At 42.6% G+C, this 16140-nt stretch overlaps 1 protein-coding gene across 1 annotated transcript in view; it reads right to left on the bottom strand.

Moving 5' to 3' along the window:
• Positions 1–16140, bottom strand: part of BMPR2 (bone morphogenetic protein receptor type 2) — a 239167-nt gene that overhangs the window by 45770 nt on the left and 177257 nt on the right. The window contains exons 5-6 of the mRNA XM_069733577.1: positions 14808–14899; positions 13862–14092 (exon numbers count right to left, since the gene is read on the bottom strand). Of these exons, the coding sequence (XP_069589678.1) occupies positions 13862–14092; positions 14808–14899 (323 nt within the window). The remainder of the gene's footprint in view (positions 1–13861; positions 14093–14807; positions 14900–16140) is intronic.

Genomic DNA, 16140 nt, shown 5'->3' with positions numbered 1-16140 from the left:
ACTATATAAAGAAGGGACAGCACCCAGTGAGGCAGGCGTGCTCCGGGGCTACCCCTGTTTATGACCACACAACCTTTGTGCTGCGTGTCATTTACTTGGATCCCTACATCCAGGAAGCCAGGGACGGAAAAGGACTCAACATTTCTTGCCGCCCGAAACAGGGACCCGAGGCGAGAGTATCTGCTCGAGATTCACCTGCGGATACGGACAACGGAGATCTGGGATAATGGACGGCAAATGAACTGAAAAACCTGGCCAGGTAAGAGACATTATTAGTTCTCTTTTATCTGCCCTGTATTATCCGAAAGATCTCTACGAGCCGTGTCACGCTGGGTTAGTCTAGTAGTGAGTAGATACCTATAAAACTCGGGTTACCATATTGTATAGATTTATGAGTCCTGTCCCTGGCAGTGTGTGAACAGTGTGAAGGTTGTGGCATGTTATGAAAGAAGGATAAAAGTACGTAAAACAATAAGCCGAAATTGTTAGGACAAGTCTTATTAGTGAAGTCAGCCTAACTGGGTCATGTGGTTGCGTCCTTTCGGGGAGACCTCCGCCCATGCTTGACTCTCTTTAAGAACTTGTTTCTTCATTTCTGGATAAGAGTTTGATAGAATGAGCCCAGGACACGGGTCCATGAGCCTGGGACAAGTATGATAACAGAGACGGAAAGTTTGGTGATCTGTTTGGTGTTGCTGATCCTGTTTGCGTGCATTGTAGGAATCAAGTTTATTCTGCACATTAGAAAGAACGGAGCAGATCAGCCCTTCAATATTTTAGCTCCCTAGGAAGAAGGCAACGAGACATCACTCCAGAGAGGTGGTTGTCCAAACGTCACCTAGGATAAGTGTAGCTATTATTGAAAAGAAAAATGGGAAATAAACAGACAAAAACCGTCTTAGGACAAGTAGAAGCAAAAGATATCATACAGGAAAGATGTGGAAAGACAGTCAGAAGGCAGATCAGAAGGGTAAGAAAAAATTGGGAATTTCAGAAGCACTTATGTTTAGCACTGAATGGGAAAGACTGAGTAAAGAACGAGGTGGAATTATCAGGGATAATGGGTGGGAAGAAATCATACACTGTATGATAAAGGTCTCAAAAACAGCTAAAGAGGAGAATTGGAAGTATGATCCAGACACTTCCAAATGGAGTATGGGTACGAGAAAATGTTGTGCTACGACTCATTCAGTTCCTCCTCCTTATCTAGATCCGAATGTTCAACCATTTGTACCTTCAGGAGGTACAGAGGAAGGGAAACCCATACCAAATTTATATCCTGGGTTAAGCGGGGTGGAAGGATGGGTATGCCAAAATTGTGGCCAGCAGAATCCGGATTGGAGAACTGAGTGTTCCGCCTGTGGGGCCCCTAAAGGCCATCAGTTATTAGCACCTGTTAGGATAATAACAAAGGGAGTGAGAGAAGCTGATCCCGAGAATCCTAATCAAAGAATTACTAGGCAAATTGAAACACAGCAGTATTTTCCATGGACACCAGCTGAGGGTATGTCTCTTCTTATGAATGCACCAGATCCAACTCGATACCCAAATAGATTTGCTAGTTATATAGAGCAAATAATTCGCACACATAATGGTTCATGGATGGATGGAATGGAATTATGTAGGCTAAAAATGCCATCGGGAATGTTTCAGGAGCTGATTGTAGCAACACAGGCTCAAAGACCAGCAGGAGAAAATGTAAGAGCACCTTTTGTGATAGAGTCAGGAAACCGGTTTGTAGAGGCTCTAAATCAGTTCATGCAAGGAAAACAGAGGGAGAGAGGATCCACAGGCATAGTTATGCAGAAAGCAGGTCAATCCATAGATGAGTATTCCCGGGAGCTGGAAGATAGCTTTAGGGATGAGGGATTAAATATTGCTGATCCAGGAGTCCTCCGGCTCTATACTAAACAATTGATTGAGGGACTTGAACCAGGCATTAAGGAAAGATTCAAGTCAGCTACGCCAGATTGGAGAACTCTAGAACAACCACAGATAGTGAAACAAAGATGTATGGGCATTGCTATGGATTTAAGAGAAAAGAAAAAACCTGTCAGAATAGCGCAAGCAAACACAACAGGTGGAAGGGCAAGACATAATTTTCCCTGTCATTACTGCAAGAAACCAGGACATTTCCAGAGAGAATGTAGAAAGAAGCAGGCAGACATAAAATCAGGAAAATTTGTACCAAAGAATAAGCCCTCAGACACCCAACAGACATCCATAGTGGATGGTCCCATACCAGACTCAGATTGACTCAATGTGTTACAAACTTCCCTACCAGCTAGAAGACCTATAATACAGGTGAATGTGGGGGGAAGAGAGATTCCATTTTTGATAGATACAGGTGCAACTTCCTCAATTTTGAATCAAGATTTTCTTCCGAACCCAGAAGATGTTTCACAGCAAACAACTTTGGCTGAGGGTTATGATGGGGTAATTCGAACACTGCAATATACTGTGCCCCTAGAGGTCTCATTAGGACCTAAATGTTTTGCATCCAGATTTTTGTATGCCAGAGGTGCCCCGACATGTTTGTTGGGAACTGATGTCCTAAAGAAATTAGAAGCTAACATCAATTTTAGGGAAGATGGCACAGTTATGCTGACTATCCCTGATGATGCAGAAATATTAGAACAATATGGCAAAAAAGAAAAAGTAGGCGCGCACTTACCCTGTTGCGGTGAATATCACTTTATTAGGACATATAAACAAACGGATAGCAGGGAGGGATAGGGTCAGCCACGGACAACGATCGTTTCGTGCTCTACGGCACTTCAACGGGTCCTAATGCTGAGTGGAACAGGAAGGAGTTTTATAGACCCATCTGGATCCCAGACTCCTCCCCCTGGACTCCAAACATAAACAGTGTTACATTTAAAACAAAATGGTATTAAAAACAACAATAATAAAATAGCACATGCTGAGAACTACAAATAAACCGAATACAGCTTTTAGAAACCAAGATTGAGACACTTTTATAAGAAAACCGACATGTCGACTTTGTCATTTAAACCAGATGGTCCTGCTGCGTCTGCGCGCAGGATCCATCTGGCTTCTCTGCGCAGCAGGAGGCGGCGCAAATCCCCTCCTCCCTCAGGCAACGAGACCCGCTCCAAACCCGCAAATCTTAGTACTTGGGCATCTCCTGCATGGCAAGTGTGTAGATGGTCTATTAACCTTGGAGCTCCTTTCCCTGTTCTAATGGAGTAAAAATGCTCCCTAATCCGAACAAACAGTGGGCGGAAGGTTTTGCCAATATAGAAGCGTCTGCACGGACAAAAAAGAACATAGACGACATGGGTAGTCCTGCAAGAAATAAAGTCCCGTACAGTGTGCTGGATATGACCTACTCTAATTCTATTACCTGTATGATGGTACTTGCAGAAGTTGCAACCCCCGCATGTGAAGTTGCCTTTAGGGATACTATCTGTGAGCCAATTATTTTTGGTAGTGACAAAGCGGTTGCGGACTATGCTGTCTCTAATGTTTGTACTGCGACGGCTAGCAAAGAGAGGTCCCCTATCTATTATTTCTTTGAGGTCAGTATCTTGACGTAAAATACACCAATTTTTACGTATGACGGTTCTGATGTGGTTGTCAAGAGGGCCAAACTTAAAACTGAAGACAAACTTTTTTTCTTCTTTTTGTCTTTTTTTGGAGGTGGTGGAAACATCCGTGGCTGCTGCTTTATCCTAGGTCTTTTTGGAGGCACCAACTTGGTCTTTTTGGATGTCCAGTTATGCATTGAGGACGGGGGGATCTCCACTAGAGTATATCGTAAACCCTCGGCATGTAATTCTTTATTACATTATAACAGTGCTCATCCGCCATACATGAAGGGATCTCTGCCCTATAGTCAACTTCTTAGGGTTAAGAGAATCAATAGTGATCCTGCAGGTTTTGCGCAGCAGTCAGTCGATTTGATTGGAAGATTTAAGAAACGTGGGTACCCCCCATCTATTTTAAAAAATGCCTACGATAAAGCAGCAGCCACGGATGTTTCCACCACCTCCAAAAAAAGACAAAAAGAAGAAAAAAAGTTTGTCTTCAGTTTTAAGTTTGGCCCTCTTGACAACCACATCAGAACCGTCATACGTAAAAATCCACTGTTTGTTCGGATTAGGGAGCATTTTTACTCCATTAGAACAGGGAAAGGAGCTCCAAGGTTAATAGACCATCTACACACTTGCCATGCAGGAGATGCCCAAGTACTAAGATTTGCGGGTTTGGAGCGGGTCTCGTTGCCTGAGGGAGGAGGGGATTTGCGCCGCCTCCTGCTGCGCAGAGAAGCCAGATGGATCCTGCGCGCAGACGCAGCAGGACCATCTGGTTTAAATGACAAAGTCGACATGTCGGTTTTCTTATAAAAGTGTCTCAATCTTGGTTTCTAAAAGCTGTATTCGGTTTATTTGTAGTTCTCAGCATGTGCTATTTTATTATTGTTGTTTTTAATACCATTTTGTTTTAAATGTAACACTGTTTATGTTTGGAGTCCAGGGGGAGGAGTCTGGGATCCAGATGGGTCTATAAAACTCCTTCCTGTTCCACTCAGCATTAGGACCCGTTGAAGTGCCGTAGAGCACGAAACGATCGTTGTCCGTGGCTGACCCTATCCCTCCCTGCTATCCGTTTGTTTATATGTCCTAATAAAGTGATATTCACCGCAACAGGGTAAGTGCGCGCCTACTTTTTCTTTTTTGCCATTTGGATTCTGCACACATTTTTCCTGGCAGCAGCACCCCGTTGATTCAGGTGTAAAGGATTCATACAGCCAGTATCACTTTCTGTGGTGCTAGACCGATATTATAATACGGTCACTGAGTTGGACCTTTGAGCAGTGCGGATGTGTGTTTTCTCTACTATTGGACTTTGCATTAGAACAATATGTCAGAATTCAGGCTTTTGAGGATTATACTGAAGAAAAAGAGTACACCACAGATCTAGACCTCTCAACGGTCCCAGAAACACTGTGGGCACAGGGTGACACTGATGTGGGATTATTGCATATCTCTCCTGTAAAACTATCTGTGCAACCAGGAACTGTTCTCCCACAGCTCAGACAATACCCTGTGAGTGCCCAGCAGGAACTAGCGATTACAAAACAGATAGAGGTATATAGAGAGAAAGGAGTTTTGGTAGAGATACAATCACCTGCTAACACTCCTCTGTATCCAGTCAAGAAGAGAACTCTTGATAAGGGTTCTATGCCCAAATATCGTATGGTACATGATCTAAGAGAAATAAACAAAGTTCTAGATCCAATCACCCCAGTTGTACCCAATCCTCATACGTTACTATCACAGATACCAGCCAGTTCTCAAGTGTTTACTGTAATAGATCTTTCAAATGCATTTTTCTCGGTTCCTTTACACCAAGACAGTTGGCATTTGTTTGCATTTACATTTAAGGGCAAACAGTTGGCGTGGACACGCCTTCCACAGGGAATGATACACTCCCCTACTCTTTATTCAAATGCCCTACAAACAGTCCTTCAGAGGTTTGAACCCGAACCACAGGTAGTAATTTTGCAGTATGTGGATGACCTACTACTTTGCTGCCCAGATCTAGAAACTGCAGAAAGGTCCACTGTGAGTTTACTATGTTTTTTAGAAAAAGAAGGGTGTAAAGTGAATAGACAAAAGCTACAAGTTTGTCAGACCAAAGTGGTCTTTCTAGGTCATTGCATTTCTCAAGGTAAAAAGCATCTTACACCACAAAGAACTGAAGCAATAAGACAGATGAATGAGCCTAGAAATCATAAACAGCTACGAGCATTTTTAGGAATAGTGTCTCATTGTAGACAATGGATTATACATGCCAGTCAACTAATGCAACCACTGTATGACTGTGTAAAAAGTGAACCTTACATGTTGACAAAAGAAGGTCAGATTTCGTTCCAACAATTAAAAGATGCCCTTGTTTCAGCTCCAGCGTTAGGGCTACCAGACTACACCAAACCATTTCAGCTTATGGCTGCAGAAGTTGATTCCCATGCTACAGGAGTTCTTACCCAGAAGCATGCAGGGAAACAAAGACCAATTGCATATCTTTCAGCAAGGTTAGATCCCGTAGCTAGAGCAGCGCCAACCTGTGTACGTGTAGTTGTTGCTGTCTCACTATTGTTGGACAAAGCATCAGAAATTGTCCTAGAGCATCCACTCACAGTTCAAACTACACATGATGTTTATGGGATATTAAACCAGGTTCAACCAAAACACATCTCCATGGCCAGACATTTGCGGCTTCAGTGTTCTTTGCTGCTACCCTCCACTATCACATTTGCTAGGCTTCAGACTCTCAATTTAGCTACACTGCTACCTCTCGAGTCTGAAGGGGGGAATAAGGACACTGATTCATACGCAAATTTTTTCCCTACAGACACACATGATTGTACAGAGCTCATTTTACAAGAAACGGTAGGCTTACCCAATGTATCCGAAACACCACTTCAAAATCCAGATTTAGAGCTGTTTATAGATGGTAGTAGATTTGCAGATGACACAGGTAACTTCCATACAGGGTATGCAGTTGTGTCAGGATCTGAAACTCTCAAAGCAGAACCGCTTCCACCGAAACAATCTGCACAAGAAGCAGAACTAACAGCATTGATTGAAGCTCTAAAAATAGCTGAGAATCAGACAGCTAATATATACACTGATTCTAGGTATGCACATGGTATTGTGTTTGATTTTGGAGTAATCTGGAGAGCTAGAGGTTACATGACAGCGTCAGGACAACCTGTAAAACATGCTTCTCTGATCAAACAGATCTTAGAGGCTGCACAAGAAACAAAAGAAGTAGCAGTAATCAAGGTAGCTGCACATGTGAGACTCGACACTAGGGAATCTAGGGGAAATGATAGGGCTGATAAAGCAGCCAAAGCAGCAGCAGTCAAACCCTTACAACAGGTCCATACTGTAAATCCCACGGAAAATACTGAAGATAGACTGAGACAAGCACAGGAAGATGCAGGAGAAGAGGAGAGGGACAGGTGGAAAAAGGAAGGGGCAGAAGAACAAGCGGGAATTTGGAAGAAAGATGGACTAATATGTCTACCTAGAGCCTGGTACCCGATTGTAGTTGGTGGATTGCACCACCCTACGCATGTGTCTGCAAATGCAATGACACTACTGGCAAAGCAAGTCTGGTTGGCTCCAGGTTTTGGCAACTACGCAAGAGACTATTGTGCTGCATGCGCTATATGCCTGACACATAATCCCGGACAGACAGCCAAGACCCCTATGAAGCACCACGTCCGACCTCTCTACCCGTTTCAACGGTTGCAGATAGACTTTATCCAGCTGCCAAAGAGTAATGGGTATGAGTATGTGTTGGTGTGTGTGGACATGTTCTCGGGGTGGCCAGAGGCCTATCCAGTTCGGAAGGCTTCAGCTAAAAACACTGCTGTAAAGCTAGTTGCCAAACTGGTGCCCCGTTATGGTCTCCCTGAAGTGATCGAGTCAGATAGGGGTACTCATTTCACTGGAGAAATATTTCAAAATGTACTGAAAATGTTGGGTGTTGAAAGTCAGTTACACACTCCGTATCATCCTCAAAGTTCTGGTAAGGTGGAACGCATGAATGGAACTTTAAAATTAAAAATACAGAAAGCCATGGCTGAAACAGGAAAGCCTTGGACAGAATGCCTTCCACTGGCCCTTTACTCAATACGCAATACCCCAAGGGGTAAGACTAAACTGTCTCCATATGAAATTTTGTTTGGCAGGACTGCCAATTTAGGATGTTATTTTCCACAGCAACTTGTGTTAAATATTGAGTCATTGACTTCTTATGTGCAAAATCTTCAGAAACAATTAACTAAGGTGCATGCACAAGTTTTTGCTTCCCTTCCAGATCCTGACAACACTGAAGGAAGTCACAAGTTGGAACCAGGTGATCAAGTCTATGTAAAAAGACACACCAGAAAGGCTCTTGAACCAAGATTTGACGGACCCTTCCAAGTCCTATTGACAACACCTACATCAGTCAAGCTTGAAGGAAAGGCATCATGGATACATGCAAGTCATTGCAAAAAGACAGTATAAGACTCATGATATTGATGTTCATAATGTTAACCTCAACGGAGGCATGGGAAAGACTGAATTCTCTAGCCCCTTTTAACAATAGATTCGTGCAACATCATAGAAAATTAGTGCATGACTTGTTAAATAATACGCAACCCCTGGCAGATTGTTGGATCTGTACCCATTCACCAGTATCAGCCACAAGTATACCTTTTCTAGCAGTTCCCGTGTCAGCTGAAGAGATATTCGCTTGGCCTAATTGTTCAGACAACCTGGCCAACAACCAATCTGGCAACACTAGACTATGGAATACTACAATCGCCATACCAATTGTGGGATGGGTAGAATTTCCTTGGTGGCAAGGTAATCTCTCAGGAAGTAGTACACATCTACAATATTTGGCCTATAAGGGTGGGGCCTGGGTACCTAGGAATAAGACTGGATTAACTGATTTAGGACAGGTCCCCACTGAAAATCTACAGCTCAGTTTCAGTACAACCACCCCTTCCTCTGATGCTTTCAAACCTACAGTATTGGAAAGATACATACATAATAGAAAATGGGAACATTCTGAGTTGTTCCCCCAAGGTGATGCAGACAGTTGTACAAGCAAGCCAGGGAACCTGGTTTGTAATGAATCCAATGAGTATGTCAACGGAATGCATGTATGTGGGAATCCCGCAGCCGGGTACTGTAGCCCCTTGAGACAAAAACCCTCTTGGTGTATGCTTCAGAATGTATCTAGTTTTGTGGATTTGGCTCACAGATTGGTATTGCAGCACTCAGCTTTGTGGGATCTGCCTGAGGGTACATTTTGGATATGCGGAGAAGGAGCATATAAATGGCTTCCCGTAGGTATAAAGGGTACTTGTACATTAGGACGCCTAACCCCGGCTACTTTCATAATTTCAAATAAACAAGTGAATATGCAAGCCGTGCCCAAGCACACACTGTATAAAAGAGCTGCAGATAACTCACCACGTCCCTCGGGGAGGCCGCATATAGTACAAATGGGAATTCCCAACAAAATTGCTAGTACCATTTTTATTTATCCTATGTTAACACAAATGTGGGATAAATTAGTTAGAGCCACGGATTATCTAGATGATCAGATTTGGGACATATTGGACATATTAAATACCAGTATAGCTGTACAGAATCAGCTTATAATAGTCACTAACCAACATACCCTGGTATTGGATTACCTAACTGCCTCACAAGGGGGTATGTGTCAAATCATCGGACCCACCTGCTGTCATTATATAGACCCTAATAGTACTATGAGTATGATATTTAAATTAAAAGACGTACAACGACTCAGGGATCAGTATGACAAAGACAATGACCAAAATAAGGATAGCTGGTGGTCAGATACCTTTTCTTTTCTTAACCCGGCCAATTGGTTCAGAGGGATCGGTGGGTGGGTTACCGGAATTATGCAAAGCCTAATACATATAGTTATTGTAATTATATATGTATTGTTCAAGGTTGTACTCAAGGGTATCTCGGTATGCACAAATAAATTTTGTGTAATTGATACGAGAATATAAAGTTTTTTATATGTTATCCGATCGTCATATTAATCCTTGTCATTTTTTATGCTTGAATTTGTAATGTTTTAGTATACTGCCGTATAAAGAAGAGAATGCACAGACTTCATGCAAGAATTTATGATAGATTATAAAAAAATATGTCAAAGGGGGGAATTGTGGAGACCAGACTGAACCAAAGAATCCATCTTGTCTTCCTCCTGAGAAATCTGCTTCTAAACAGCAAACTTGACATTTCCTTTTTATGGAAGTAATCACGCGCGCATTCCTTCTTGTTATCATAGTCCTTCACCCACATACCAGATATTGTAACATTTCACTAGTATAGACTTGTTTTGTAAGAGATTGTGAAATATGTGCGCATGTCTGTAAATGCCTAACTTTTTACTATATAAAGAAGGGACAGCACCCAGTGAGGCAGGCGTGCTCCGGGGCTACCCCTGTTTATGACCACACAACCTTTGTGCTGCGTGTCATTTACTTGGATCCCTACATCCAGGAAGCCAGGGACGGAAAAGGACTCAACAACCGTATATACTCGAGTATAAGCCGGGATTTTCAGCCCATTTTTTAGGCTGAAAGTGCCCCTCTCGGCTTATACTCGAGTCATTGTCCCAGGGGGGTTGGCAGGGGAGGGGTGCGGCGGCTGTGACATACTCACCTGCTCCTGGCATAGGAGTGGAGCCGCATATTCATTACTGTAATGAGCGGTAACGGTGACCGCTCAACGCTGGAAGAAGCTGTCAGCGCCCGGAGACCGGAGATGTAGGGACCGCGCCGGGAGCAGGTGAATATAATAGGGAGGGGGAGCACTGCGCGATATTCACCGGTCCTCGTTCTGGCGCCGCTCCGTCTTACGCGTCCTCTGCTGTGACGCTCAGGTCAGAGGGAGCGAGGACGTGGTTAGTGTGCGCACCGCCCTCTGCCTGAACGTTAGTGCAGAGGATGGGGAAGTCACAGCGGCGCCGTAACGAGAACCGGTGAGTATTGCAAGTGCCGGGGGCCTGAGCGACGAGAGGTGAGTATGTCATTTTTTTTTTAATCGCAGCAACAGCATATGGGGCAAATATCTCTATGGAGCATCTTATGGGTCCATATTCAACGTTTGTGCAGCATTATATGGGGCAAATATCTATATAGAGCAGTGTTCCCCAAGTCCGGTCCTCAAGAGCCACCAACAGGTCATGTTCTCAGCATTTCCTTAGTATTGCACAGGTGATATTTGCATCACCTGCACAGGCAATCCTGAAAACATGACCTGTCGGTGGCTCTTGAGGACCGGACTTGGGGAACACTGATATAGAGCATCTTATGGGGCCATAATCAACGTTTGTGCAGCACTATATGGGGCAAATATCTATATGGAGCATCTTATGGGGCCATAATCAACATTTGTGCAGCACTATATGCGGAAAATATCTTTATGGAGCATCTTATGGGGCCATAATCAACGTTTGTACAGCACTATATGGGGCAAATATCTTTATGGAGCATCTTATGGGGCCATAATCAACATTTGTGCAGCACTATATGGGGCAAATGTCTCTATGGAGCATCTTATGGGGACATAATCAGCATTTGTGCAGCACTATATGGGGCAAATGTCTCTATGGAGCATCTTATGGGGCCATAATCAGCATTTGTGCAGCACTATATGGGGCAAATGTCTCTATGGAGCATCTTATGGGGCCCTTATTAACCTTTATGCAGTACTGTATGGGGCAAATGTGTCTATGGAGCATCCTTTGGGGCCATTATTAACCTTTGTGCAGCATTATATGGGGCATATTTTAATATGGAGCATCTTATGGGGCCCATCATGAACTGAATAGAGCATAATATGGGGCTCCTGATTCAATATGGATATTAAAAAACACAACCTATTGATATCTCAATTCATTTTACTTTTATTGGTACCCATTTTTATTTTTGAAATTTACGGGTAGCTGCTGCATTTGCCACCCTAGGCTTATACTCAAGTCATTAAGTTTTCCCAGTTTTTTTGTGGCAAAATAAGGGGGGTCAGCTTATACTCGGGTCAGCTTATACTCGAGTATATATGGTACTTTTTTTCACACAAATTTTGCTTTAGCCACAATTTTTTTTACTTTCACAACGGTAACAGGAGAAAATGGAGCTTAAAATGTGTCGTGCAATCTCTCTTGAATATGCCGATACCCCATATGTGAGGGAATGCTATTGCTTGGGCGCACGGTAGGGCTCAGAAGGGAAGGAGCGCCATTGACTTTTGAATTAAAAAATGTCTGGAATCGAGAGCGGATGCCATTTCGCATTTGGAGAACCCCTGATGTGCCTAAACAGTAGAAACCCCCCCACAAGGGACACCATTTTTGGAAACAACACCCCTCAACAATTTCACCAGGGGTATAGTGAGGATTTTAACCCAAAGGTACTACAAAGAATGTGATAACATTAGGTCGTCATATTGAATATGTCGTCATTAGTGTTGAGCACAAGTGCTTGCTACTCAAGTTTGCATTGGGGTGCTCGGGTATGCACTAAGTATCACGTGTGCTTGAGCGACCCCGATACAAACTTGAGTAGCGCACACTTGTGATCAATACCAGTCGTCATATTGCCATCATTTTTTACTTTTACTTTTGAAATAACCCTAACTCCAATGTTAACCCAAAATCTAAACCCTAGCCCAGATCTAACCCTATTCCAATCCTTAACCTAGCATAACCCCAACCCTAATCCTAGCCTATCCCCAACTCTAACCCTAACGGCAAAGAATGACAGAAATAAAAATTATGAAATAAAAAAAAGTAATCTGACTAAGGGGAAGACACATTTTATTTATTATTGGCTTTTGATCACTGCACTGCGCCTGTGCCATTTTTTTTCCAGGAAGTGTCGGCGGAAGGCCAGGGACACAACTGGAAAGAAGGAGATGGTGGAAGTACCAGGGAGGAGGAGGGCTTGGGGACCTCATTTCTCTCTTCTCTGACATGTATAGCATGTCATTAGATTGAGTAGTGTTTCTAATAGCAGGCACTCTCTTTTTTTAATGCGATAGCCGTTATTCATTGAATAATGGCAATCACATGATCGGGGACCTTAAGAACTGCCCCTGATCGTGTTCTCCAGGGTCCGGCGCCGGGTGGTGTTATACTCTTATTCCCGAGGAAATAAGGCCCCTTAATGGCTGCCATTTTAATGTGTATCAGTATTCATTAAGGGGTTAAATCTAATCTGTATGGTGGTCTTAAAGGGAATCTGTCACCAGGATTTTGCTACCCCATCTGAGAGCAGCATGACATAGGGGAAGATAACCTGATTCCAGTGATGTATCACTTACTGAGCTGCTTGCTGCAGTTTTGACAAAATCCCTGTTTTATCTGCTGAAGATGTACCAGTTTTCTGAATGCTGAGCTTTGTATAACTCCGCCCACACCACTGATTGGCAGCTTTCTGTGTACACTGTGCATAGGCAGAAAGCTGCCAATCAGTGTTGAGGGTGGGTTTACATAGATATCATGAATATGGGAGACTACATGGCAGCAGGTTTACTACGCCTCTAGTTATAAACTCCTCGGATGAAACTATGATTTTATCAAAACTACAGCAAGAAAATTAGTAAGTGACACTTTGCTGGATCCAGTGTCTCTGTCTCTACTTCATGCTGCTTTAATATGGGTTGGCAAAAACCTGGTGACAGATTCCCTTTAAATGTATTGCAGTATTTTTAGACATAGTCAAAAAGGAATCTGTAAGCGGCTTTTTGTTACATAATCTGAGAGCAACACGATGTAGGTGCGGAGATCCTGATTGCAATAATATACTCTGGTTTCCTCATATACTCCAAAGGCATACTGGTAGGGAATTTAGATTGTGAGCCCCAATGGGGACAGGGATGACAATATCTGTAAAGTGCTGTGGAATATGATGGCGCCTAATAAGGAATCATAATACATAAACTAATAAATAGCATAAAATCTGCACATATTGGGACAGATTTAGCAAAACTATCTACCACTATATTGGGACAGATTTAGCAAAACTATCTTCCACTAAAACGGTCTTTGTTGCCTCTTGTATACCAATCACAGTGATACTCTTATTTTTCTATAGCAGTCTACGAAATTAAAGCTGCTCTGTAATTGTCTGATATGGACAATAATGTCAGTCTATCCTATAGGCAGTCTGATAAATGTGCCCCATTGTCTGCATGCAGCGATGGTCACTGTAAAGTCCAAGACCCCGGGCATATTACAAAGCTGGATATAAATAGAAAAATGATAAAGGCAAAACAAGTCTTACATTTGCGTAGTACTCCATTACTAGAAGGTATTCCAGGCGTCCATCCGAGGTCACTCTCTCATCAGCTACAATAAAATGGGCTATGTTATCATGTTCCAGCAAAGGAGTGCGGTAAATGCTCCTTTCATTAATGAAGTTCTGACGGTTGTTGAAAGAAAAGACTTTCACTGCCACGGGACGTTCGTCTAATGATCCTTTGTACACTGAGCCATAGCGGCCACGGCCAATGAGCTGGAAGGACATTAAAGAGAAATTACTTGTCAGGACTTTTAGAGTGACTTGTCTGGTAATTCCCACTCTCGGCAATGTTTCTAGTGTGACTGACCAATAGACTTTAAAGGATAATGACATAAATTGAAACAGAAATGAATAGTACATTAACGTTAGCACCGCACATCGTACCTAGCTAGCAATTCAGAATGGTTTTCCAAACTGGTCATTGTCCTTTTATGAATGGGAAAGTAAACCATTTTATTTACAACTTCTTTTGCCTCATTAGTTGGCATAAGATGTTTCATACATTTTGGCTAAAAGATACTAAGTAGAAGTAATAAATATAAAAACGTATAGTTTCTACATCATTGGGTTAACCTGTTGCTAGTAGTAGAATTCCCACTATAAACACTTGTAACCTATAGACTCGATGGGTGATCACAAGGCGCCCCACCAAATATTAGAATGGGAGTCAAGAGTATCCTGTTCCTCCTCACCAGGGTCTCGCTTTTGAATGGAGCATCGGTTGAGTATCCACAATGGCTTTTCCATTCTAACCCTCAGAATTGACAAAAAAAACTGAACGCTGTACTAGGCTGATCATATATTCATCACCGATCCTTTCAGTGCATGGCTTCTTGAGCTGATATGTATGGAGTACCTGGACTTCTGTGACAATATATTTACTGATCCAGCAAAAGTAACTTTATTAGAAAGGACAAAGATTTCTCACCTCCAGTAACTTCAGGTTGTCTAGGTCCAGGGATGGCTCTGAGGTTGCAGCTTCCATCATATTCATACTGTGAAGACCCTGTTTACGGTCTTCTAAAGAAATTAATTATAGTAGATGAGTCAGCAGATCGGGCCATCAGTCATGGCCAAAAGTGTTGGCACACTTGAGATTGTTCCAGAAAATATAGTATTTTTTCCCAGAAAGTTATTACAATTACACGTTTTGTTATACACATGTTTATTTCATTTGTGTGCATTGGTACAACATGAAAACACAAGCAAATTGGATATAATTTCACACAAAACCCCCAAAATGGTCGAGGCAAAATTGTTGGCACCTTTCCAAAAATGTGGGTAAACAACTTTGTTTCAAGAATGTGGTGCTTGTTCAAACTCACCTGTGGCAAGTAACAGGTGTGGGCAATATGAAAATCACACCTGAAACCAGATAAAAAGGTGAGAATTTTACTCAAGCTTTGCTTTGTGTGTCTGTGTACTAACCATGGAGAACAGAAAGAGGAGAAAAGAACTGGCTGACTGGCTGAGGATTTGAGAACCAAAATCAACAAGCTCAAGGTTATAAGTTCATCTCTAGAGATCTTGATGTTCCTTTGTCCACGATATGCAGCATAATCAAGAGGATTACAACCCATGGCACTGTTGTCCATCTCCCTGGACGTGGATGGAATAGAAAAATGGATAAAAGGTTGCAACGCCGGATAGTGCAAATAGTGTATAAGCAGCCTCAATTAGATTTTAAAGAAATTAAAGCTGTCCTGCAGGCACTGGGTGCATCAGTGTCAGCACGAAATAACCATCGACATTTGAATTAAATGAAAAGACTACAGTTTGCCAAAATGTACAAGAGTAAGACAAAATCCTTCTTGGAAAGTGCCTTTTTGGTAAAGCACATCATTCTACTAGTTACCAAAAACGGAATGAAGCCTACAAAGAAAAGAACACAGCACCTACAGTCAAATATGGTGGCGGCTCAAATATGTTTTGGGGTTGTTTTACTGACTCTGGCACTGAGGGCCTTGACTGTTTGCAAGGTATCATGAAATCTGAACATTACCAAAGGATTTTGGGTCACAATGTAGTGCCCAGTGTCAAAAAGCTGGGTTTGCGTCCTAGGTCATGGGTCTTTCAGCGGGACAATGACCCTAAACGTACTTCAAGAAATACTCAGAAATGGATTGAAACAAAGTGCTGGAGAGTTCTGAAGTGGCCAGAAATGAGTCCTGATCTAAATACCATAGAACACCTGTGGAGAGAACTTAAAATTGCTGTTGAGAGAAGGCACCTTCAAATATGAGAGACCTGTAGCAGTTTGC

The sequence above is a fragment of the Ranitomeya imitator genome, chromosome 7 (genome assembly GCF_032444005.1).
Source record: "Ranitomeya imitator isolate aRanImi1 chromosome 7, aRanImi1.pri, whole genome shotgun sequence".
NCBI lineage: Eukaryota > Metazoa > Chordata > Amphibia > Anura > Dendrobatidae > Ranitomeya > Ranitomeya imitator.
The sequence above is the reverse complement of the archived record's forward strand: the minus strand, read 5'-3'. Positions and strand labels throughout refer to the sequence as shown.